The 26,999-nt window shown below is 37.4% G+C and overlaps 1 protein-coding gene across 1 annotated transcript in view; it reads right to left on the reverse strand.

Annotated features, from left to right (window-relative positions):
* The window catches only part of LOC116265540 (puromycin-sensitive aminopeptidase), a 50,382-nt gene that overhangs the window by 16,588 nt on the left and 6,795 nt on the right, over nucleotides 1–26,999 (reverse strand). Inside the window, 21 exon segments of the mRNA XM_050080867.1 lie at nucleotides 1,260–1,406; nucleotides 1,490–1,628; nucleotides 1,736–1,884; nucleotides 2,318–2,498; nucleotides 16,624–16,704; nucleotides 16,799–16,908; nucleotides 17,696–17,795; nucleotides 18,216–18,271; nucleotides 18,370–18,417; nucleotides 20,876–20,956; nucleotides 21,077–21,140; nucleotides 21,390–21,415; nucleotides 21,523–21,609; nucleotides 21,702–21,729; nucleotides 23,158–23,219; nucleotides 23,311–23,523; nucleotides 23,611–23,718; nucleotides 23,889–23,963; nucleotides 24,053–24,166; nucleotides 24,639–24,715; nucleotides 24,904–24,979. Of these exon segments, the coding sequence (XP_049936824.1) occupies nucleotides 1,260–1,406; nucleotides 1,490–1,628; nucleotides 1,736–1,884; nucleotides 2,318–2,498; nucleotides 16,624–16,704; nucleotides 16,799–16,908; nucleotides 17,696–17,795; nucleotides 18,216–18,271; nucleotides 18,370–18,417; nucleotides 20,876–20,956; nucleotides 21,077–21,140; nucleotides 21,390–21,415; nucleotides 21,523–21,609; nucleotides 21,702–21,729; nucleotides 23,158–23,219; nucleotides 23,311–23,523; nucleotides 23,611–23,718; nucleotides 23,889–23,963; nucleotides 24,053–24,166; nucleotides 24,639–24,715; nucleotides 24,904–24,979 (2,022 nt within the window).

Here is a 26,999-nt window from a genome sequence, read left to right on the forward strand (position 1 = left end):
TCATAAAGTTTATGAAAACTTGGATAATGTGATTGAGGAAATTCAATCTAGTTTTTAAGCACGATAAAAAAGACATTGCAGTTGATAATTTAAAGTTTTTTTTATCGCATACATACAATATTAGTTAAAAGATGGAATAAGAAATAGTACTCTCTTGCACTGCATGGCTTATTCTTTAAATCCCTAATATTTTAAGAAAAAGTGGATGGACTGAGCTCTTTGACGTGTCGCTCCAAATCTAGATAATGAATTATCTAGGAACAAAATATCATGTATGGAGAGACTTTTTACAAATTCTTATATCCAAAGACAAACTATTTGTGAATATACAAGGTTTTCTTTAGGAGAGAATTTAGTTATGAACATGCATGCAGTAGTAGCAAGAAAAAGATGATGGCTTAAGCCCTTTTGATTGGTGGGCATCCTATGGACTAGATATGTCCATGCTCTAAAAACTTGCAATGAGGTTACTATCACAATCAATTATATCATCATGTTGCAAAAAAAATCAGAACCCATACTCTCATATACACAACATTAAAAGGAATAAGCTCACTAGCCAATGTAAAGAGGACTCAGTTTTTGTGCATTCTAATTTTTGTCTTATTTCAAGAAAGGAAAAAGAATACACCTATTGTTCATTTGATATTTCTTTATGTTATTTTGTAATTTTGTTGCTTTGATCATTTTCTTGTGTTACATACTTGTATTACATTTGTTAGATTTTTGTGGTCGATTTTTCAACTTTTTAGTTCTCATATTATAACAAAATGCAGTTGTGCATCATCTTAATATTGGGATGTGGACCCAAAAGAATTTGATTTCAAACGGGGACGTAACTTATATACTGCCAACATGGGCTTAGTTGATCCAGCTATTTCATGATGATTTCAATGAAAGCATTGAAAAAATCGAGATATTGGTGGAACATCCCTTTGACCGATGAAGAATGAACTATAAACTCAAAACTTAAAGACTCTCTTCCTCCTTGAATTGTTGATTTGCAATTTCAAATTTGTTATTTGATAATTTTGTTGTTTACAAACAATTTTATTATTATTATTATTATATATACCCGTGCCACACCCCTGCCCAATTTGGGATGTAAAGCTTCAATACCTATATCCGGACTGCACTGCATGCCTACATGACATAGATGGTGATGCTTTTACAAGACTGTCAGAAATACAGGACTTCAGGTTGAGTAGTAAATCTCAAACCCGCATCAAAGATGGATGTAGAAGAAAGAGCATGTGTACCTTGCTTATGAGTTCTCCTCTCAGTTCAGAAGCTAGTTGTTTTATAATAAAACGTCGAACAGCATGAACAGCATCTGGATCAGCAACTTCCATCAGGTCCATGATTTCCCCCTCACCAGGCAAAGAAATTGCCCTTGTTATAAATTCCTTACAATCAATAGAAGAAAAATCTGTTAATATTCTCCATTTTTAACAACATTGTTCATGCTAAAATGGACTGAATGTTTTACCTTATCCAAACTTGAGTCAGAAAGGATGCTCCTTATTCCATCTACAAATTTGGAATTTAGTTTCAGTGGTTTGTTCTGCTGAAAGTCTGAGACCATAGTCAGCATTAATTTCCTTGCCAATGTTTGACCTGCTTCCCACCTGAGTGAATAATATTAAGCCTGCCTTATTAGTTGATTCTTTGAAAAATCAGAAGGTTATGAAAGCGAAAAAAATTGATCTACTAAAAGGAAAGAATGAACACATACCGATTGAACTCATCAGAATCATGAGCAAGAAGGAAAGATAAGTCTGCATCAGTAAGATCAGAATCGAGACGAACAGGAGCACTGAAGCCACGCAAGAGGGAAGGAATCGGCCTCTCAGGTATATCAACAAAAACAAATTCTTCTTCTTTCTGATCAATTTCCAAACAGGTTGCTTAAGGACATGAGAATTGGCTGACAGTGAGAAAACACAAAATCTTAAAAACATCAAGTCTCCTGGCTGTTAGAATTAGCAATGACACCCACATTTTTGGTGAAAAGTATTCATGAATCATATCTTCAGTCCCAATAATAAGAACTTAAAATTGAAATCAGCATTCAAATTACTTAAAACACTTGGTTTTTTTTTCCCAACAAAACGGCATTGTGTATCAGCAGTTGAATAGGAGGAAAAAGAAAGCCTCACTGCATGAGTTCATGTGAATAACATTAGGAAAGCAAAGATAGGGCGGTTCGACAAAAATAATTGAAAGACCACAGTTTACTTATTGATACAGACGATATCCCAGCAGTACTCATCTCTAGAAGGTGAAAGCTAAAACGCACTTGGACTGGAAAACTTGCCTTAGTTACATGAAGCACTGTGGTGAACACAGGGCCTTTATCTGCAACAGGCCTCAGCATTCCTTCATGATATAAAGTGGTAAGTGGTAGATCCTTTCCAGTAGAATCCAACAGACCAAGGGCAACTGGGATGAACATAGGCTCTTTAGTAGGCTGTCCTGGAGTTGCAGGCACTTCTTGACTGCAAGAATCAATGAATGTTGCAAATAGTTTTGTCATAAAGCTCCACGGTTGTCCAGAAAAAGGAAAATGGACATATTAAGCAATTGGCCAGCCCAAGGATATATCCAAACCTGGACGTAGTCCACATGAAACCACCATAGACAGAGATACTCTTGCAAGTAAACCAAAACAGTAAACGTCTTAACTATCTCAAGATTGAACCCCTAAGAGAAAATGCTAGAACCACGTTCTTTCATTCCAAAAAATTGGTAGTTTCTAGAATTCAAGATATCTGATTTTGGGATTACAAAACCGAGTTTTAAAACATAGCCACGGACATCATCATTTTAAAAATATCAAATAATTTTTGGCATTTTGTAGCTGACTGATAGTATCAGCAAATGTTTGTGATATTTAAGCATATTACCAGAAAATAAATATTGTGAAATTTTTATTTTCATTCTTTTGCCATTTAGACCTTTTTATTTTCATTCTTTTGCCATTTAGAAATTTTTACCAATATTTGTCAATGTTTTGTAAGATAAGAATAGTAAAGAACTCATAATTTCACATCTTTCTATTGGCATTCATATTTGTTAATATTTTTATTTTCCAAGATTTTCCAAATATGAATGAAATTTAAAAAATGCTTCTGGAAACTTCACCAGAAGCTCATGAGAACAATATTTGCGACTGTGCTCCAAATAAGATAATTTCATCTTGCACATATCTTTATATTTGTAGAATAACAAATGAACATCTACAGTTGTTACCACAAATGAACATCTATAGATAATATGGACTTAATCATCCATAACCTATGTGACACAGATACGTGCCACGTACCCGCTCCGACACGCCGATCCAGATATGGGACACGGCTGGATACGGGCTGGATCGGGTCTGGGTCAGACCCGATCCGAACCAAAAAAAAAACCCAACTTTACCTCGAACAACATCGTTCTCTCCACTTCACCGGCAATGATTTCTGCAGCAGAGCATCAGCAACTATGGCTGGTGACCACGACGACATCCGGTCGTGTCCGGCATCAGCCGATGACAAGCAGGTAAGTGTCTTCTTTCTTCTTTTCGATATTAGAACTTAGGGTTTCATGTTCTTCATTTGGGTTTTTTTTTTTTTTTTGGATTTGCCGATTTGGGGATGAAGAAAGGGTTTATGTGTTTTTTCAGGGAAATAAAGTTTCTCTTGAGCTAAGATTCGGCTGATATTAAGACTCATGCCAAAGTTGACTACTAGAAAGTTAGAAACAGGAAATTCAATTTTTTCATGAAGCCACTGATTCACAGTTGCATTGCTGCATGTTCGCCAACTGTAGCCAATTTATTCTTGTTCCTAACCCTTATTTTGTATCCTCTCTGGTTTCTAGACAACGTTTTCAGTAGTTCCCTGCCCTAACTCCTTCCCTGTGCAACTATCCTTAGTTACATTACAGTTTGAGTGAACTTCAAAGAAAACGTTATTGTCACTATGAACTGAAAACAACTTATGTATCATGTGTGGCAAACATAGGACATTGGATCGTTTGAAACAAGAATCTGAAATTTCAAGAAGAGGAAAACCAACATTATTGATTAGATGAGATCATTGGTGATGCAATGGGTCATCTAGAATCAAGAAACCAGTTTGAATCTTCAATTGAATGTGCTGTTGCAAGAAAGTCTTGGGGCATGTTAGAACTTTCTCTAGATGAGTGAGTCAATGAGGTGTCTATTGATTAATTTCTCCTTTGAGTTATTCAAAAACAGTTTTCCACAACGTGGCCGTGTTTGTTGTTATACTTCCTTATGCACTTATAATGTTCAGATGTTGAACTATTGTGTATTGTTTTATTCCTTCAATTTTATGTTCATTATATGTTTTTTGCATCTTTTTATTATTTTTAATGTAGTATGGCGAACAAAAGAAAAGGAGTCTCTCAACCTACAAGTTCAAGTTGTGGATCTGGATCAGCTACATCTATTGCACAGGAAGACCGATCACCATTATGGTCATACGTGAAAATAATAGGGAAAGCTTTTAGCGGTGGTGGAAATGTTGTTTTCTTTGTTCTTTTTGTGGGAAAGAGTTCAATGGACCATACACAAGAGCGAAAGCTCGTATGTTAAAAATCAATAAACAAGGAATTCAAGTATGTAAACAAATCAGTAATGAGAGTTTGGATTAGTTGAAGAAAGAACAAGAAGCCTTTGAGAAAAAGAAAAGCATGACATCATCCGGTTATATTGACATTGCTTCAATTTTACATGATAATGTTAAGGATGGTCTAAAAAAAAAAAAGTTGTTGATGTTACTCAGAAATCAATTAAGAAGTCATTTAGTTTACAAGAACAGCGAAAATTAGATCTAAAAGTGGTGACATTTTTTTATGCTAATTGCATACCATTTAAGTAGCTAGAAGTCCATATTGGAGAGATTTAGTTCCATATATTGCAATTGTAAATTGTCTGGGTATGTTTCTCCTAGTTTTGAAAGGCTTCGCTGTAACGCTCGTCATGTTTTGGGCAGGTCGGGTCGGATCGGGACTCAGACCCGAACCCGAACCCTTGGCGTGAAAGAGCCTGACGCGAGGGCTCTTCTCCCTCGCCTTTCCCTCTTTTCTCTCGTCTATCTCCTGGGTACTCACGGCCAGTGCAGAGAAGAAGAAGACAGAGGTGGTGCAGGCGGTGACTGGACCGGCAGCGGCGGAGGTGGCGACGGCAGCAGCGTGGGTAAGCTCTCCTCTGCTGCCCTATCTTCTCCCTCTCTCGTTATTTCTGCGGCCTTTCCCGTTACCTCTTTTTCCCCTTTCGTCTGCTCTCTCTTGCATCTCTCTCTGCCCACGCCCACTCTTTTTCTCGTCTCCTTCCCCTTTCTCATTCACGCTCACCTCACTGCTGGCCTTTTTCCCCTTTGACTGAACCCTCTCCCCTATCAATCCCCCTCTGTTTTTCTCTCTCTCTCCCTCTACTCGACCTCCCTCTCTATCCACGCTTCATGCTCTCTCCCCATTTTCTGCTTGTTTTTCTATTTTCTCCAATCGAGCACTCTCTCTCACTGATTTTCACTATCACTGTTTGATCTGATTTCAGCTTGGGGATTTGTCCTCGCCCTCGTAACAGCGATTAGAGAAGACCTTGGTGGTGGCGGCATTGGAGGATTTTAGCCATTTGGGGACCACTTGGACTCGTGAAGTGGCTGCTGGGAGGATTACAGCAGTTTAGACCTTCAAATTGGGGTGAGCAAGGCGAAATTGAACCTATTTTATGATGTATTTTTCTTTGGAACGCGTATAATTATTGTTTGAGCATGCTAGAAGGTAGAATTGATAGTTAGGGACGCATACAAGCGACCTTGCTTTTTGGGAAAAGTGTAGGATGATGGGAGAGAAGAGATGATTCGTGTTTATTATGATCTTTTATGCATGATAGGTTGTTTTCGATGCTATAGGGAAGCATGGTAGAGTTAGAGATGTTGTGGAGAAGCGTAGGACCGCCTTTGGGGAAGGCTTGGAGCACCCTTGATGTCGTGGGTGGTATGTGTAGTGGGAAGAGGGTGCGCATGTTGGGAAGACACCTCAACTAACAGAAAGTTTATGAGAAATGCGTTAAGGATGGTTTGATCGAAGCATTGGGGTTTTGACGTTGGGTGGAAACGGCAAGAAGTTGCGTAGTGGCCTATTAGAGGGTGTGTAGGTCGACACTACCCGTCGACACCCTCTTGAGGCGAGGACACGTGCCTCAAGGATTTTGTTTGGTATTTGTTTGAATTGTTTAGGTATCTAGTAGGAGTCTTACCTTTTGTTTATGTCTGCAGGTGCTCCGGGCACGTCCCGTCGACCTTGAGTTCGAAGCTCGAGGAGTTTTGAAGAATTTGGTGAGCGCACCACAGGTGATGCTAATTGATTGATTTCCTTGTGAATGAGTATACGTATGTTGCTTATATGATATGAATGGTTTAGAAAGATTATTAGTCGTTTGTTTTGAAAAGGTTTTTTTTCCGCATTTTGGGTGGGCGGATGCCTGGTGGCAGATACAAAGGCCAACAGTGGGTCGGGTATATGATAGGTAGTTAGGTATCTGATTAATGATAAGTGAATTTAAGCAGGTTAGTGACACTTGAGCCGACCCAATTAAAAAATTTATTGGGGCCGACTGGCCCATATATATATATATATATATATATATATATATATATATATATATATATATATCTTCATCCAAATATGACATTAGCAATCAGCTCACTTAAAAATTTTCGGTGAATCGCCAATAACTTCCTTAAAAAATCTTCATGTATTCACCCTGATCTCCTCGACCTCAATTGTGCATTAGAAAGCATCATAGAATGATAACTGCATATGACAGCTACGAGCCAACCGCAGATCGAGACTACTATCTGTGGTTTGGCTAAGTTTTTCAAAAGATGTGATTGATGTGATTGATGAGATGATTGTTATGAATGTGTATGTTGTTGCATATCCATTGCCATGGGCAATGATGCAAATGGATGATTTGGAGGGTAGTTGTACCCGTATGGTATGACGGCTAGCAATGACTGTTACTGTATGTATAGACCTCATGTGGAGGTAATTAGAGGTATGGGTGCACTCGTAAAGTGTACTAACCTCATGTGCTAGCCAGTCATCTTGTGAATGTGTAACTATAATGATAAGAATGAATGAATAAGAGATGAGAGGCCAATGGGATGTGGCTGTGTTTGGGAGTTGTTCCGCTTTTGCCACTGGTCTCGCCTGTTCGGAGCGCAGGCAGTGCAAGGCCCCAGGGTTCTGTTGTGTGATGTGCTTGGAGCATAGGCTCCCGCCTTCCTAACCTGGGTGTCCTAGGGAAGGTTGAGTGTCTCTCCTTGGAACTCACACATCCATGGATGAGTGTTCTACCGCTGCAGCGGATGGATGGATCCATACTATTCTGGGCCACCACGGGGGTTGTTTCTCGGCTGTAGGCCACCCGCGGTGTGCACGTGCCTGTGTTTGCACCCACAGGAACTGTTAATACATTGAAGTTAATGAAAATGTGATGTATATGATGGAATGCATGTGACTGATGTGTATGTGAATGATCTGAATGTAAGTGTTATGTTTAAGCATGCTTCGCATGTGATTGACATTGTGTTAGTGTGGCCGTCAAGTGGTCTTTACGTGTTATTCTCTGACACGACATGATGATAGATGGGTTGATATTTGTTCTTTTATTTGAGCCTTACTTGAGAAGGTTTGGCATTTTCCTGGCTTGTTGCCATACTGCGAAGGCTGAACCTTCAGTTGCTTTCTTTTTCAGGTTTTGGCGAACCCCGGGCAGCAGGTTGAGCAGATGGCTTCACTCACGTCCTACTAGGGAGGTTTTGGGTTTTGTTTGTATAGTGTCGTCTTGCTTCGTTTGTATTGATGTCTTATTTTGTTAGGCATCAATGTTAGGATTTTGAAGCATTTTTGTCATGTATAGAGATGTGATTTTGTATGAAATGACGCTGTTCTATAAATGAAAGTTCGCCCCATTGTTTTGAGTTGCTTGGCTCATTTCCTTTGAACTGTTGTGTAGTCACACCTCGATGTTTGATGTTTAGAAAAAAAAAATGGTTGTGTCAAAAGGTCGGGGTGTGACAGTTTTTGGTATCAGAGTCATGGCAAACCCCAATAGGGATGTGAGTTAAAGCCTATCTTTGAAGCCGTGTTGCCCAGGTACGCATTGTTTGTTATTGTAGTTTTGATTTTTCAAGTATGAGTACCTAATGTAATCTATGTTTTGAACTTCGTGCTAATGCACGTTGTGATTTGACCTGTGAGTTGGTCTTAGACGTGATTTGAGAATGAAGTTTCTTGTTTGTACAGATGGAATATCAACGTAGGGGTAAGAAGCGAGCTGGGCCATCTACAGAGGCACACAGAGAGCCCAATCCGGCCCATTCTGATGCGCATACTCCTCCAGATGACAGTGCGTCAGAGCCCCAGTATGCCCAGCTTGGTGCGGGTGCCCGAACCCCACCGAGGCAGACTCCGCCTGTGGATCAGCAGACTATATTGCTGACCACGTTGCAGACGCTGACCTCGTTAGTGCAATCGATGGTCGGTAATCAGAGGAGTAATGCATCTCCTAGCAGTTTGATGTATAATTTGTATATATAAATATATGTGTGTATACATAGGACTTCTTGTATTTATTTTTCTTTATTTTTCGTGCATTTTTCTGAATTTTTTTCCTTTTTTATTTTACAAAGGAAATAGCTGTTGGGAGTTCCCAACGGCTAGATTTCTAGCCATTGGGAGCTCCAACAGCCATTTCCTCTCCCTCCTTTCTTCTTTATTTCTTGTATAAATAGGGCACTTGGGACCCTTATTATTATATGGCTTTTTAGCCTCTTTTTGTATACTTTTGTCAAGATTAATACATTCTTCTTCTCCTCAAGATTGAGGTTCTTTGTGTGTGCTATTTATTGAAGTTATTGGAAGCTTCAAGAGTGTTTCTCTTGAAGCATTTGTCTTGACAAGTTTGGGCCTGATTTACATGGTATCAGAGCCACGTTTTAGCTCTTCGTCTTGCTGTCCTTCAAGGTTTGAAGTTTTCAGCACGTGTTCGTCCTTTGGAGCAGTGAAGCACTCCAAGTGTTTGATATATTGCTAGCTGCGATTTGACTCACGGAGGTGTTTTTTTCTCCTTTTGCTGGCTCTTGGAAATTACTTCCTGAAGATTTAAAGTGATCTACGTGACGGGATTGAGCACATCTTATCAAGCTTCCGTGGCTGTCAAAGTTGTGACTGTTTTCCTAGTAATATCTTCCCTCGTGGTAGCAAGCTCTTCATATTTTTGGAGCTACCCTCTTGCTGTTTTGTGGTGGCTGATTTCGTGGATTTTTCACCAATGTTGAGAGTTGTTTTGACACTACTCTTGTGGCTACATCAACTTCATCTTACAAGGTACACATTATGGATGATAGAACTTCTACTCCTCTCCCTAAACTTACTTCATCAAATTACGTTTCTTGGGCAAAAACTATGGAACATTTCATTAGAAGTAAAGGTTTATGGGGACTTGTTGATGGTTCTAAAAGTGAACCACAATTAGTCCTAACCAAAACCATAGATGGAAAAGCCCAAGAACTAGATGGAGTAGAAAAAGATAAGGTCATGAATGAATATGAAAGAAAATGAGAAGAGTGGAAGATAGGACATCACAAGATTATCACATGGATTATTGCTTGGGAATTCCTCAAGAAAACCCACACTATGAAAGATGTAGCTTACATGTGTAATCTTCAAATGAAGATTGCAAGTCTCCAACAAGGAGATAAGTCTCTTAAGGAATATGTTGGAGAAATGGAACAATTATGGGATGAACTTGCCCTATTTGAACCCGAATGGTATGATCCAAGAGACATTGGAGTAAGGGAAAAACAAATTCAAAGAGAAAAATTTTATAAATTCATTCTTGGTCTTAGACCGGAATATGATAGAGTCAAAACTTTCTTGCTCCATAGACATAAGGTGTCATCTACGAATGAAGCTATAGCGGAGCTTCAAATGAAAGAAAATAGACTCAATTTTTCTAAAGAAAAGAGTGAAAGTGTTCTTGCTACCTCAAGACCCGGCGCTCATATGAGAACTTATAGGCCTCCTCACTTTAATCGAAATTATGAGGATAAAGGCAACAAGAAGATTATATGTTTTCATTGTTAAGAAGAAGAACATACTAAACCTAGATGACCTAAATTGAGGAAATTTGATAGAAAGACAAGTATGGCTGGGACAATGTATGAAGAAAGCAATCGATTTGACATAGACAAGCTTGTAAGTGCTCTCCAACCAAAGCTTATTGATGCTCTTCAACCACTTTTCAAAGGAGGAGGGGCTTCTCCAACTTCTGGAGCAACGGTGGCATCTACATCATCAAGTAAGTACTCTTGGATATTTGATTCCGGAGCTTCATTTCATATGACCCCTTGTAGTTCACTACTTACCGAATGCACTAAGGAAGAATCGTGCCCTTTTGTTAAAACCGCCAATGGAACTCCTCTTGAAATCAAATATGTTGGGAATAGTGATCAAAATTTTAATTCAAAAATTTTCAAAATACCAAAAGTTAGATTTATTCCCAAACTTAACTTAAATCTCTTGTCGGTTTCTCAAATAACCAATCATGGATGTGATATTATCTTCTCACAAAATAAATTTTTGATACATGACCATTTTTCTAAGAGGACGATTGGGGAAGGTTCTAGGAAAAAAAATCTCTACTATGTGGATTATTTGGATCTTTCCAAACCTACTTGCAATGTAGTCAAGAAAAGTGACATTCAAATTTGGCATCAAAGATTTGGGCATTCAAGTGTAGGAAAAATGTCTTGTATCCCTTTTTTGGAAGATAAATGTAAAGGCTTTACCTTTTGGAAATAGAAATTTTGTTGCAAAAGCACCCTTTGAATTAGTGCATTCGGATGTATGGGGACCCACTCCTATTATGTCTAAAGGTGGTTTGCTTTATTATGTCATTTTTGTGGATGATTACTCTCGATATGCTTGGGTTTACTTTCTTAAACGCAAATCGGACGTATTTATGAATTTCAAAAACTTTTACAACATGATCAAAACACAATTTGTTGCAAACCTTAAAATTTTTAGAAGTGATTCTGGGGGAGAATTCATTTCAAATGAATTTGAAGAATTCCTAAAGGAAAAGGGAATTATACACCAAAAATCTTGTCCCAAAACCCCACAACAAAATGGAGTCGCCGAAAGAAAACATGGACATATTCTTGAAACAACAAGAGCTCTTCTCATATCAAAAAATGTTCCAAAAAATTTTTGGGCTGAAGCAATTCTAACATCAATCTATTTGATTAACAGAATGCCCACTAAAGTTTTAGAAAACATTTCCCCCTTTCAAAAACTTTTTAATTTGGAGCCAACTTATAAAAGATTTAAAGTCTTTGGTTGCAAATGCCACATTCTAAATGACAAAAATGACAAACTTTCATCTAAAGCTATTCAATGTGTCTTTATTGGCGATTCCGAAACTCAAAAAGGATATAGATGCTATGATATTGAAAAAGATAAGGTGTATGTTTCAAGAAATGTGATATTTTTAGAAGAAGAAAATGGCTTTAATGAAAATAAATCCAAGCATGAAGATGATTATTCTTTCTTATGGATAAATGATGATGAAGATAATGATGATGATGTTTTGCATTCTTCATATGATAATGCTTTAAATGAGGTTGATAGCACTTCTTTTGCTAGGTCACCAAGAGAAGTTATAGTCTATAGGAGAAGGTCTCAACAAAACACCCAAGATCCTCAACTTACTCTTAGGAGATCTCAAAGAGATATTCATCCACCTAAAAAATTTGTCTCCTATGAGTCTTTTTCCCCAAAACATAGGGCATGCTTATTAGCTATTCACTCCTTTGATGAACCTTCATCCTATCTCGAAGCCAAAACTAACCCACATTGGACTGAAGCCATGAACAATGAACTTAAAGCCCTTGAAGACAATAAAACTTGGGACATTGTTTCTCTTTCCATCGGAAAAAAGACAATAGGGTGTAGGTGGGTATATAAAGTCAAGACTAGAAGTGATGGGTCACTTGAAAGGTATAAAGCTAGACTTGTTGCTAAAGGATATGCTCAAGCATAGACTACGAGGAAACCCTTGCTCCTGTTGCTAGAATGACATCCGTCAGAACCCTAATGGCCGTTGCCGCCATCAAGCAATGGACCATATATCAATTGGATGTCAAAAATGCTTTTTTGAATGCTTACTTAAATGAGGAGGTTTACATGGACACACCCCCTGGACTTGCTTTACCTAAAGGCAAAGTTCTTTATCTTAGAATAGCACTGTATGGTTTGAAACAAGCTCCAAAAGCTTGGTTTGATTTGTTTAGCAATGTTATGTTTAAACAAGGTTTTAAATCATCTTTTTCTTGACACTGCTATGTTTGTTAAAAATACTGGAATAGGTACAATTGTGTTGATTTTATATGTAGATGATATGATTATTACAGGTAACGATGCCAACGGAATTATGCATGTAAAGGCTTTCCTTAAGAATGAATTTGAAATGACTGATTTGGGTAAACTAACATATTTCCTTGGTATTGAAGTTGCTTATAGTAGGAGAGGATACTTCCTCTCACAAATGAAGTTTGCCAATAACATTATAAGCAGATCAGCAATCACTGATGACAAGATAGTGGACACTCCTGAAGCTTTAGGAGTAAAGATGAAGATTGATGATGGAGAAATTTTAGAAAATCTCACCCCCTTTCGTCAATTGGTGGGCGCTCTCACATATTTATCCATCACAAGGCCTGACATATCACATGTTGTACATGTCATAAGTCAGTTTCAACAAAGACCCACTTCTGTACACATGGGGGCTGCATTGAGGATTGTTCGATATGTCAAACACACTATCACTAAGGGGCCGTTTGATGGCCAGGAAAATATATTTCTGGAAATATATTTCTGGAAATATAGGAAATAGAAAAATGGAATGGGAAAAATCTTTTCGATTCCAATTTTGGTGTGTGTTTGATTTGTTGGAAATATATTTCCAATTCTATATTTCTGAGTTTGATGGTATAGAAATATATTTCTAGATTTGAGCACATATTAAGAACAATGAGCAAATCTACTAGAAAAGACCTGAACCTATTTGAAATTCTACGAAAGGATAGTGTAGGATTGTGAGAACTCATAAACTTAAACCTTCTGAAATCCTAACTGTGCTCATTTTATGCAACTGCATTTGAGGAGGAAATCAAAATTACACATCTTCGTCCATTTTATGCAACTGCATTTGAAAGCAATTGAAGACTGATCACAGGTTGGCCATTATATAACAGCCCTTCCCATCAATGTATTTTATTTTGATTCTAGTACCAAAAGAAAGGAAGAAACCAAAATAATTATAATAATGATAATAACGCCACCAGCAATATAAGAAATTCATTGTGAATTGGCTAGAAGCAAATTCATACATTTTTTAATGTTTTAGTCCAACTGCAACAAGGCAGCTAATTTTGCTGGACTGTCTTTGGAGAACAGGGTATACGAAACAAGGACCCAACAGTTATTGACACCAGTTTTCCTTGACAATCCTTAACTTTTCCAAGACCGATTACAGACACGATTAATACACTATGGTGAAAATAGTTACTCGCTTTGAGTACAAGATCTATGACTACTGCAGAGATGTTACTCGCTTTGTTGTCAAACCAGTTGAATGTTAAGCTCCATATTGAATCCTTTCCAATGAAATCATGCTGGGAGGGGACTCCCACCCTTTATCAGAAAAGAATAGAATATGAACACAAATAATACAGAAGCATTAAAAAAAAAAAGGGATGCGTAGCATCAAAGCCAATGAAGAAACAGGTAATCCAAACACAGAGAACAACCAGACAATATAATTCAGGATACTAATAACAACCCCAAGCAATCACACCTACAGAGGATCAACCAAATTCAGATCTCCAATCTGCTTGTCTGTATTGCAGCAATCGATGGGCAATATGTGCTGAGAGCAGATTATTGTTCAGCTCTATCGATGAAGCGTCTGCTCCAAAAATTTCTACTCCACAGGCCATGACCTCCTGCCACTCAACGTCGAATTCAACCTCCTTTTCCAGACTGCATTATTAACATTGATAGACAGAAATGCACCCTCCCCACCTGTTGCATTCAATCCCCACTCTAGCATTAAAATTTTTATGAATCCTTTTATTTCACAACCACATCAGAGCCAGTGCAAAGCTGAAAATTGTTACCAACTGGCCATATCTTCAGAGAGATCCGATTCCCACACCGAAATTAAGTCCTAAGCAATAACAAATCAAGTCGAAGGAAAAAAGAGTTGAACCCCACTTTTAACAGACGGAATAGATGCTCATAATAGAAGATACATGGAAAATGAGCAAAACCCATCTTAGCAACTTAGCAACTTAGAACGGAGAAAGTCATTAAAAAAATTAAGAACAAAAATTAAGAAAGAAGAAAAAAGAAAAGCTGGAAAACCCAGCATCAAAATGAGAAGTTTAATCCACATCAACAAAACCTGGAGAACGAATTTGAGAAATGAGGATAGAAAAATACTCGTATACGCTTAATCCACAAAATCGTCTTGCCGTCGTTGATGATGCAGCCGCCCTCATGCTCCGACGCCATAGTATCTCCAATCAATGTCCTCCGACGAGGGGAGCTGGAGAATGAGAGGGCGAGAGGCTTTCGTGTGCAGGCAAGAGGGAGGCGACGAAGGGAGGCGATGTCCTCCGGAGAGGGGAGCAGGAGAGTGAGAGAGGGAGAGAGGCGATGAAGGGAGCAGGAGCGACATGAGGGAAGAGATGCGAGTGTGCCCTAACGGGTAAAAAAAAAATTCTGGAAGATCGACGGGATGATTTGTGCCTCCTCTTCTTGCCGTCCTTCTCGTTGCCCTTTGTCAGACTGCAAGAGAACTGGAAAATAAGAGATGGAGGATTTTCAGAGAGGAACGAAGACCTTCCTCCTGTGAGGCAGCAGCGGAGGATGAAGCGTCGAAGAGGAAGACGAGCGAAGCCCAACGTGCTAACGGGCAAAAAATTATTTCTGGAAACATTTTTCCACCTCTTCCGGTGGAAACATGTTTCCGGAAATTTTTTTCCGGAAACGCTTTCAACGGGCAAAAAATTATTTCTTCGTTTGATAAGGAGGGAAAATTTTTAGAATTTGAATTTTTTCTCTTCTGCTACAGTACTTTTCCACGCCATCAAACGGCCCCTAAGGGACTTTTTCTATCATCCTCATCAAACTTGAATATGATTGCCTATACTGACGCTGATTGGGGTGGAGATCCTAATAATAGGCATTCCACCACTGGTTTTTGTGTTTTTCTAGGTGACTCTCATTTCTTGGACATGCAAAAAACAACATAAAGTCTCTCTATCTTCAACCGAAGCTAAGTATCGTGCCATGGCTACCACCACGATGGAGATTGTATGGTTGAAAAGCTTATTGAAAGACATTGGAATTGACCTCAATGACCTCAATGAAACCACCAAGCTCTGCTGCGACAATAAAAGTGTCATCTACATTGCTAGCAATCATACTTTTCATGAAAGGACAAAACATATTGAAATGGATTGTCACTATGTGAGAGAGGAATATCTTAGCAGAACAATTGATCTATCTTTTGTCCCTTCTGAATATCAACTTGGAGATTTCTTCACCAAACCACTTGCTTCCGCAAGATTTCAGTTTCTTCTTGGCAAACTTTCGGTGATTACACCGTAAGTTTGAGGGGGGGTGTTAGAATTTATAATGTAAGTATACATACATGTTTTGATATCTACTATCATATATCTTAAACTCCTAGCAGTTTGATGTATGATTTGTATATATAAATATATGTGTGTATACATAGGACTTCTTGTATTTATTTTTTTTTATTTTTTCTTTATTTTTCGTGCATTTTTCTGAATTTTTTTCCTTTTTTATTTTACAAAGGAAACAGCTGTTGGGAGTTCCCAACGGCTAGATTTCTAGCCGTTGGGAGCTCCAACAGCAACAGCCATTTCCTCTCCCTCCTTTCTTCTTTATTTCTTGTATAAATAGGGCACTTGGGACCCTTATTATTATATGGCTTTTTAGCCTCTTTTTGTATACTTTTGTCAAGACTAATACATTCTTATTCTCCTCAAGATTGAGGTTTTTTGTGTGTGCTATTTATTGAAGTTATTGGAAGCTTCAAGAGTGTTTCTCTTGAAGCATTTGTCTTGACAAGTTTGGGCCTGATTTACACCTACCTCCAACCATGTAACTGTTGAGTCACTGGAGACAGCAACATAGCTGTGATTCTAACATCACAAATTTAAAGGGGTGAGATAACACTGTCAGGAAATTAAAATATACATATGGAATAATATACTGGTAATATGAATACGACATTATAGTGTGAGGATAGAGAAGCTAACATTTCTCAGACACAATGCAACAGATCATCAAAATCAAGCATGCAAGGGTTTCGTGAAGGAAACATGTTTCGCGGAGAAACCAAGCAAGATTTATCTTCTAGTGTGAAATGCCAAAGCGCTTAGCAAAAGCCTCAGAAATACAGAACAATAATAAATTATCATCAGAATGGTGCAATTTTACCTAAATTTCAGGGTAAAAGAATGAGTTTCTGAGTTATATGATGATGACACCTTTACGAGAGGTGTACCAGCCTGAGAGTACCTGCAATCACACAGCATAATTATTAAGCAAATAAACGTTGAGGTATTCAAAAAATGAATGTTTCTGTCCGCTTGCAGGATGAAGAGGACTATACCATAAAAGAAAATTTGCCAAATCTGCATCATTTGCATCTCTCATAGCAGCAAAGAAATCTTCACAAGTTACAGCTTGCCCATCGTGTCTTTTGAAGTAGAGATCCATACCCTGGAAAAACAGATGGAGATGACTCACTAGAAAGCAAAAATAGAAGCACAATCATCTAAAATTCTGAAAAGAATCACAGAATAAAGAATATTTGAGAAAATATAAGAGATATAATTTTACAGAAATACTCCATCATCACTGAAAAATGAAGGAAAAAATGCAAGTTAAAACAGTCAATCTGATGCATGCATTCTCCTAAAGAAATTGACTGACAGAAACATATCAACATTTTGTACCATACAGGAGTCATTTACAGATTCTGCTTTTCAGACATCATTTCAAGCACAGCACGTGAAGCAGTTCTTCATGTCAAACCAAACAAGTGTGTGGTAGAAAAGGGTTTGAGGTGAAAAGGAGTCCAAGACAAACACACAGATTCGATTGCCAGTGGCAAAAATGAGAAAGTTGAGTCCATTATCACTTACATTGTTAAAGTAGAAAAAGAAAATTATCATCTACCTCCAGAAGGTATCAATGAGAAAACAAAGTTCATCTTCATTTAAAAAAAAGCAATTTAAAAGCAAAAGGGACATCGAGAACACATGCACCAATGAAAGGGAAATCTCGTGGAGAAGACTTAGATCAAAAAGCTCGAGTGAAAATTCAATGTACATCATTTGTGCCAAACTAGTCAATACAGGCATAGGCATCCATCCGTGCACCATTCCAAGGCCTCTTAACACATTATTTATAACCAGTTAAAATTATCCTAAAGTTTGTGGTAGTGAGTCTAGTGACTAATGAATCTGCTGCAGGAGCAATACAAGTCTGTATACATAGGTCATACCTTGCGGAACCCTGCGCTTCCAAGCAAGGTTTTGTACATCCTGACAACTTCAGCACCCTGACAGTTAATATGACATAGTTAGTAATCATCCATAAACAAGCTCCTCAGAAATTTAAAGAAGCTTAAAATATTAAAAATCTACAAAGCATGCAAATGTTCTGACCTTTTCATACACCTACATCATGTGATACCACGAGCATCAGTGACCACAGATTTATGAAATTACAAATAAAAGATTGATAAGAAGCCAGGTTGATTTAGAGAATGATCTCAATAGCATGAGAAGCAAAAAGAGGAAAGACAAAAGGAGATGCAGAAAAGCATACCGTCACTGCAGTTGATTTTACAATCACGAACCAAGGCCATTATCCACAGAAGCAGAGAAGCAAACCAGGGGATTAGATGGCTATGCAAGTGAACAAGAAAATATTTTCAAACCTAATGACAACAGGTAAGAAAAGAAAGCATCTTGAACCGCTGAACAAGTAATGCTTTGCAAATACTAAAATCCAATCAAAACCCCATGATTGAAGAAAATAACCACAAGTGCAACCCACCAGTATAAAAGTTGTCCATCTGCAAAAAAAAAAAATATATATTAGATGACATAAGCAGCCTTACCAAGAGCTGCAGCTTCTTTTTGGGAAACAGCAATCTGAGTTCCAAACACGTACCTTGATATATGAGTGTGGTCGTACAGGATGGGCCATAGGTCCAGCATCCTGCAAGATATTTGATTATGAAAATTGCTAAAGACCAAAGCGGAGAAATGACTAACATTATGCTTATATGCCCACTACATGATAGATCTCACATGAACAATGAATACGCTACAGAATGACATCCAAAATGAATAAATCAAGAAACAAGATAACAAATGAGCCGTCTAGACATGAGCAGGGGTGTCCTTTAAGCTTATAATAAATGTTCAAAAATTTCCCTACTCAGACTTATGAGATATTGATCATGGTTAAAAACATAACCACAAATATCATTCTCAGGTTTTTGTCGGTGAGGTTTTTCTCAGGTATTTTTTGGCAAAGTTTTTTTAGAAAAATCTCGAGAAAAATCTTGGAATTTTTTTAAATAAAAAAATAAAATGTTACGTAAAATACAAAAAATGAAAAATTAATAAGTATTGTATTGCATTTAGGAGGTCATGTTAAATACCTAAAATAAGAGGAAATAAAACAATGAAACAAAAGTTGAAAAAAATAAAAACAGAAAATGAAATAAAAATAAATGAAAAAATCACGAAAAAAATTGAGATAAATTCACTTTTCAACATTTTTTCACAATATCACGATATTTTTCCTTTTTCGATTTCTTTATTTTTCTCGTTAATATCACAACATTTTCAAAAATGTCATGATATTTGCGGTTACGCTCCAAAAAACAGAAGAAGCTTCTACATCACAAAACTAACGCTTTTATGTTTCAAGATTTTTTATAGAAATTTCGTGCAGTGTGCATGTTTTACTACATTTTGAGGCACCAATATACTGAGAGAAGAGATCATGCATGCAACCATTGTAAATCATTTTACAAAGAGAACCAGTTGATTAACACATGTAACCACTATGATAGAGAAGTTCATGAGGACTTTGTAGAAACAAAACATCACTTCACACAAACAACATAAATCATGGCTCTTAACTCGACCAAATTGCCTGAGGTTCTACATTTCCAAATGACAATATCCCTACAAGCCTCAGCAGTCTTCACCAGGGAAATCACTACAAGAGACATGAAAAAATATAAAATATAAAAACAAAGGAAATTGTTGGTCATATTTAGTCAAGCCATGGGAAGAGTGCATGCCGAGGTTAAGGAAAGGCGGCGGGTGGTGATGAGGCTAGTGACTTCTGCATCCATGTAATGGACAAGCAAGTTTAATAGTAGTTATATTCCTTTTGATTTTCACATCCTTTAACATTGCAGAAACAACATTTGATCGATAACCAATATAGAACGGCTGTAAGAAATATTGAGTGGCAGAATTTTTAACTACTACTCAGCAGAGAGGGTTATGGGATGCCAAGTAAGTTTTCAAAGACTACACGTTGCACTCTTCCAATAAATGAATGCACAAAGCACAAGAAAATGAATGTCATACTTTTTGGTTCCTTACTATTCTTCCAATGAGGAACAAGAAGCCAACCCCCCACCAAACCCTGCACATCCCACCCCACCCCCGCACCCCCCCCCCCCCAACAGCAACACTCTCTTCCCCTTGCCCTTAGCGTGGCTGCATCTTGCACAGGAGATTGCTGCCCATGAGAATCAACACAACTAGCCTTCTACCAGTCTGGTTTCTTAATATTCTTACTTGGTCTATTGCAAACAGAAGGATCCCCTGAGAATCTTGAAGGATCCTAAAATTCAGTCTACCAAGTACCAAGAGATATCAGTAATGGAAGTTATTATCAGATCTCCATGGAAGCATAGAAATTGAATATATGTAAGCAACAACTTTTATGGGCAAGTGATACACCACAGGGATATCCACAAACAAAGTATTGACATTTGAATATAAGCAACAACATTTATGGGAAAGTGATACAACATAGGGATATTCACAAACAAAGCAATATTATAAACTGAATTGCAAGAATACTCGATAGACATTGGATAAATACTTTGAAGCAACCTGATTCATCATACTGTCATAAAAAATGATCATATGGGGATATCACTTTCACATCTGCAAACACCGTTCATTTATGGCTTTCCATGCATGTCAGTGTCCACAACCTCCATTATAACAAATAGTACTTGCTCATTGGTCCAATGTGGAGTGGGAATAAACTACAAAGATATGGTGGCGCCTCCGAGGCCTTATTAGGTTGCAGAACAACACTTTGAAAGTTCATCTCAACATGCTTCAGGTCCCATCCATTTTTTTCTGGGAAGCGAAGTGTCTTTCTAATTCTTAGACAAATTTCATCCAGTTCTCTTGGAAAGAGCAATCCAACTTTTTCTCCATAATGTAAGTTTTACCCAGGTAAAGCTTTCAACAAAAAGATCTAATCAAGATGGACAAATATTTCGTAGAATCCAACAAATTTTCCTGCATTAGCAGGATAAACCCTCTCAACTTTGCACCAGAGAATTAGAAAATCTAACTGACATGAGAAGAAGGAAATTATAAAACCAAAATGAAACATCAAAAGTTGAAACCTGTGGATACTGATAAATGCGAAGCTTTGAAACATCTGAAATTCTCTTCACTGTACGGCTTCCCATATCAGAAGAAAATTCCTGCACAGTAGTAGATCAACTTAATATAATGCATGAACCTGTTTCCAGGTGCAGCTCAATGATGGAAATTAACTTATTCAAAATTCGAAAAAAAAATTAAACAGAACAAGGCCATGACACCTGATCTCTGAAGACAGTAAGACCTTCCTTCAAGCTAAGCTGGAACCAGTCACGGCAAGTTACCCTGCAATCATTGCAGCCTTCAGATTTATGAAATAGAGAATGTGGAAAGGTCAAAGTCTGTGATAGTAAAGTAATATATATAGATACACTTAAGCATACACCAGAATGCTTTGAAAGTAAATACCAGAAAATATACCATTCAAATGTTAAATCAAGCTTATGGCGTTTGATAAGAATGTCACTACCCACGTAGACTAGGACATATATGGCTTCAACATTAAATTGACACCAATTTAGAAAAGATCGTTACCTGTTTCCTGTCCAATTGTGGAAATACTGCAACATGCACCACCAACATAAAAAATCAAGATAAATAAGCAAAATTTCAAAAACAAAATAACTGAACTAGTAAACCTTTTCAGAAGAGGAAAGCTAGAATTAACCTCATGACCAATCACACCCAATATAGCAGCATAATCAGCATCAGTCGCTGTCTGTGGAGATGCCAAAACAAGTTTGGAGTTGAATATCTGTTCAAGACAACATAGCAAGAGTATCAAGAAGACCTCCATCACTCTGATTAACCTACTTCAGTAGAAGTCTACCGTGAAAAAGTACATACATTCAGGCTTTTGTTTTCCATAGCACCCCTGGAAGATGGTCCAACAAAAGGAAATTAGGGCAGTTTCTTTAAAACCGAAAGTACACAAAATTTTACAAGATGAAGAACAGCATCTAATCATCCAGAAAGCAGCCGCATACACAGGTGAAAAGAAATTTCAATAACTTTAACCCTTCATCCATCAAATGCTCACAAATACTACCCTTGATCCATCAAATGCTGATGACTCCCAAGTGCTTAATTGGCCAGTGCATCCAGTCATAATCATCAACATCGCTCTTGGCAATCACTAGGCAAGTTTTTCTAAGGAGATTTTCAAAATTTATATTTCTCAGAAAAATATTGGGAAAGTCAAACTTAAAAAACTATGTAAATAAGAGAAAATATGACATAATAGTCCTTGCAAAAATATAGAGAAACAAGTTTAAAAATTTTGGCAACATAAGGAAAAAGCAAAATAAAGAACTGACATGCTTAAAAATATGAACGAGACTTCCTGAAATGCTTGTAAAAATATTGAAAAATGTCCCAGGAAAATATCATGGTAGTCTCCTTTCTGGTGATACTGGCTTAAAACTAGCAATGCCATCAGGATATTTTCAAAATAATTGGAAATATTTATGACCATGTGTCAAGTGCAAACCCACAGATGTCACCAACACATTGGACATATTGGCCTATAATTCTGCGTTTTATTTCTTTTGCATTCATTGAATATGTTTTTTCATTTTTAATACTTTTTACTTATTTCTTTTATTTTATTTTCTAGATGCCTCTTTGTTACATAACCTTCTATCAAATTTTGCTATTTCTACTCTTGTCCTGTGATAAAATTTCCCAGAAATTCACTTTAAAGTCCATATTTTTTGTGATTTTTTTTTTTACATCACTGAACATACCTGAGATAGACATTTGTGAATACAGTCCAGCTTATATATCTTACTGTACCATGCAAATAAATGATAACATCCCATTATGGACAACAAAAAATCTGCTTCAAGTTTGGACCTAGTCACAAATATCATTCATGGAAATTTCTGGAGAAGGACTCGTCAGAAATTTTCTCAAATTTTGATTCCTCCAGGAAATCTTAAGAAATCAATAAACAATAAATGAAAACTATAAAAACATTACAAGAATATGAGCTTTTGGTCAATTTTCTGACAAAAAGAACTGAGAAACATCCTAAAGAATTTTTAAAAATAACATATAAAATATGATCTTATCTTAGTCAAAAGGATTTTTAGGAAAATATGAATCTCTCATTATTGCAATCGAAATATTTATTTTTGAGATATCTTGAAAATTCATAATATTTTCCCAACACCAAATGTTTCCTTTTTGTGGTAAAGAAGCATGATTTTTCAAAGTATTGCCAACATTTGTGATGATATTTCAAACACATGCGCAACCAAAAGCACCATACACAAACAGGTTCTGAAATCTGGATACTCACATGTTAAAATCTGGAACGGCCACAATATTGAAGAGGTCCAGGTCATACTCCAAACCAAAAACCTATTTGAAGAATAAACATAGCAAATACATTAATTCAATAGCATTGATCCATTGGAATGAAACTTATGCACCACAGAGATGGGGCACTAACTTCCTCATCCCATTTCATGGCTGCCTTCAGAGCATACATTGCATGTGCAGTTTTTGGTACATCTTCTGCACGGGTCCAAATCCTAAGAGACACTTTGCGGTCACTACATGTGACAAAAGTATCATCTCTGCTTTCTAGTTGTCCAGCAACCAACGCGAACAAGTAACTAGGTTTTTTGAAAGGATCCTCCCAAACAGCATAGTGTTTGCCACCCTAAAGCACCAGATATTTCAGGTCCAATATCTCTCAATTAAAAATCATAATGAAAAGACCATTATTCTGCCACAGGAGAATACTCACCTCAAGGTCTCCATGGTCTATCAAATTACCATTAGATAGTAAAACTGGATATAAAGATTTATCAGCCTCAATCCAGCAAGTGTATTTTGCCATGATATCTGGACGGTCCTGTAAGTCATACAAGAGATTCTTTAAGATTCTAATCATTCATTTTCCAACTTCAGAAAGATCTACAATTTACAATTACTCCACATTCATCATCACCAGGGATATAACATCACCCACATAGACATGAAATTGTGCAGAAGAATATACCACTGGCAGGCATTGAAAAAAACCTGGTAGAATGTAATCTTTCGGAAGCCCTCTGCTTCACATTGTGTACAGAAATTTCCAGAAGATTTGTATAATCCCTGCATTTAAATCCGTTGCTGTTAATAGTAAATAGACCAACTAATGATGTAAAACTTGGCACAACCAAAAAAAGCAAAGGATGCTTCACCTCCAAGGAAGTGTTATTTTGAGGATGTATCTCTGTCACAAATTCCAGAGAGAAAGTAGACTTTGGAGGTGAAATAACCGTTAGATGGCGTGAATCTAAGCAGTACTCGTCCTCCTGCAGCGATCAATCAAGCCATGAACTACTTAAAGCATGGTTTCAACTGAACTCAAGGGGGTCATTTATCAGCACTGTAGCATATTGTCTAGTTGTAAGAAGTTTTTTCTAATCTTCATCTGTTATAAACATGACAATTTTTCTCCTCATCTATTTACAGATTAAAGATGTTATTCACGTGTCCAGAAAGGAATTCAGATGGAAGCCTATATCACAAAAGCTGCTCACCATGTCAACAACAAAATATGGAAGAAAACCCTTTTCTCCAAAAGCACAGTACAAGATGGAATTAACAGAAAATTTTCTGATATTGTTTATAAGGTTAGCAGCCTACCAAAAAAATTGCAGGCCTATTTTGCTGAAACATCATAAGAAAACAAAAAGACCTTGGCATATCATGACCATCATAGCATTAATTCTGTTGACTCAAAAGGATAAATGACACAATAAATGACACAAAAAAACAGGATACCTTCAACTCTTTGCCATCAATTTTGATGGATAACAGCTTAAGATCTTGGCCATCCAAAACCAACGGACAGGAGACACCTGCTTGTCACTCATTAAAAACCAACATGTGAATGCGCACTTCAAATTGCAGTGGGGGAAAAAAAAAGTACATGGTTAGAAGTTAAATAACTAAACCCACATCTGAGATCACCATATATGCCTGCTTAACCATGCAAGCAACATTGACAAAGAAACAAAAAATAACTACCCAACACCAAGTAAAATACCTTCAAGTCTGTGCAAAACGGATATTTTTGAGGTCACAATCGTCTTCTCCTCGCCTAATGAAAACTTCAAATCAACCTAATATTTCATACAATATATACATATATCACATTATATGTTAAGAACAACATATAAATAGTTCAAACTGAACTCCAGCAAAACTTTTAATATAGACAACAAGACAACAAAAAAGCAATATGTACAAATGCAACAAACTAATTTTGAGGTCACAATCTGAAATATGCATTGCTTGAAACCAAAATATACAGAGAGGGCAGCACACCACTAAAGTGTGTAAGACTACATAAAGCTTCTGACTGAAAGTACATGCAGTAGAGATATAGTACCTCGATACAGGTACTGGTGCAGCCATGCTGGTTGGGAGCAATTTCAAAGAACTTGAGTGCAGAGAAACAGGTACAATACAGTCACAAATAATGTCTTGGACTTTTAAACGCGAGGTTATTCTCGGGTATAATACGGCGAGCATGAAAAAAGCGGGAAGAAAAAGGAAAAAATATAGTAAATTTTTTAAAATTTTTAAAAAGATGAGGGAAAAATAAAATAAAATAAGTGAGAAAACAATAACGCAAACATCACAAGATAAGTAGATTTGCAACAAATAAAAAATGAAAAAAAAAACTGTTTGGCATTAAAAAAACTGAAAAAATGAAAAAGGTGAAAAAAACGTGTTAAAACGCATTAAAAACGTGTTTTTTTCGTTTTTAAAGTTTTTTCCAAAAAACGCATTTCTTTTAAGTTTTAAACGGCCATTTAATTTATCGCTTTTTTTTCGAAAAAAAACGCGTTTTTTGTGACTATTATAAATATAGGGAGAGTCGATCCATCCACGAAAATCATGGCCAGATCAACTTCCAATATTTGGGACCATTCAATCTCTTTTAATCGGACGGTCCTAAACTGTTCATCCCTTCCCTTCTTTCTCTCTCTCTCTCTTTTTTATCCCCACCCCCACCCAACCCATTTCATCTCTCCTTTTTTTCACAATCAAACACCCTCACATTGATCTCAGGTATGCCCTGGCACCTCTCTCTCTTTATCTCTATCTCTCTCATGGTTGCCCAATGCGGATTCCCCTTTCTGTGCTGGACATCCACCATGGCCAATGCCCAGAAGAAAGTGGCACCTACAATGGCCAACACCCACCAAAAAGTCACGTCAGCCATGGCCGACCCATTTTGTGCTGCCGAGTGCCGACCATGGCTGAAGTCCAGCATGGCAGACTCCTAGGCTCGACCATGGCCGATGCATAGCAGAATGCTGATGTTTGTCATAAACATCTGGAGGCGGCAGCAGCAGTCCCCTTGCGCTGCATGTTAGCCACTGCAGCCCCCTTGCGCTGCATATTGGTAAACTCAGTTGACCAACTCTAGCACCCAAGTCAGCTCAGGTCAGATAAATGGGTCATGATTCAATGTTTGACCCCTATAAATTCGAGCTCTAAAGGAACCAGGTTTGGATCATTCCAATCATCGGACTGCTGAGTTGGATCGAGATACCCTGAGTTTGGTTTGATCCGATGCAATTATTGGCAATTCATACTGCATTGAAGACTCAGTTTTCCACTTAAAAGTGGTTAATTCACATACATATAAACCTGCACTGAAGGCTATGGCCCCTTTAAACTCAGATGGAAGCCAAGGTTTGATGGCCAGAAGTCTTACTTTCGGCCACCATGTCCAAGGTCATCGGTGCTGGAAATCTGCCATTCTACAAATCTGTTATGGGTCTCTCTGTCTCTCTCCCTCTCTCTCGTGCTTAAGCCTTCATGCATTAAGTTGTTCCCAGCAAATACCATTTGAGCACCATCTGATTTAAGTTTGAATCCAGTACTTATGCTTGACTAATTTCATGAGAGACATGCTCCATTTCACATGTTTGCCACTCTTTCTTTTATGGTTTTAACTGCAATCTTGTTAATTCATTTAGCTCTGATTCTAGGCAAAACTTCTTTCTTGTTGGATGTTATAATTGCTATTTATTTTGTAGTTGTGCAGCAGTAATTTGTATTCAATGCTCACAAACTATGGTTATTTGATTGTGTATACCTGATAATTACTTGTTCTTCTATAAATAT

This window comes from Nymphaea colorata, chromosome 12, assembly GCF_008831285.2.
Source record: "Nymphaea colorata isolate Beijing-Zhang1983 chromosome 12, ASM883128v2, whole genome shotgun sequence".
Taxonomy (NCBI): domain Eukaryota; kingdom Viridiplantae; phylum Streptophyta; class Magnoliopsida; order Nymphaeales; family Nymphaeaceae; genus Nymphaea; species Nymphaea colorata.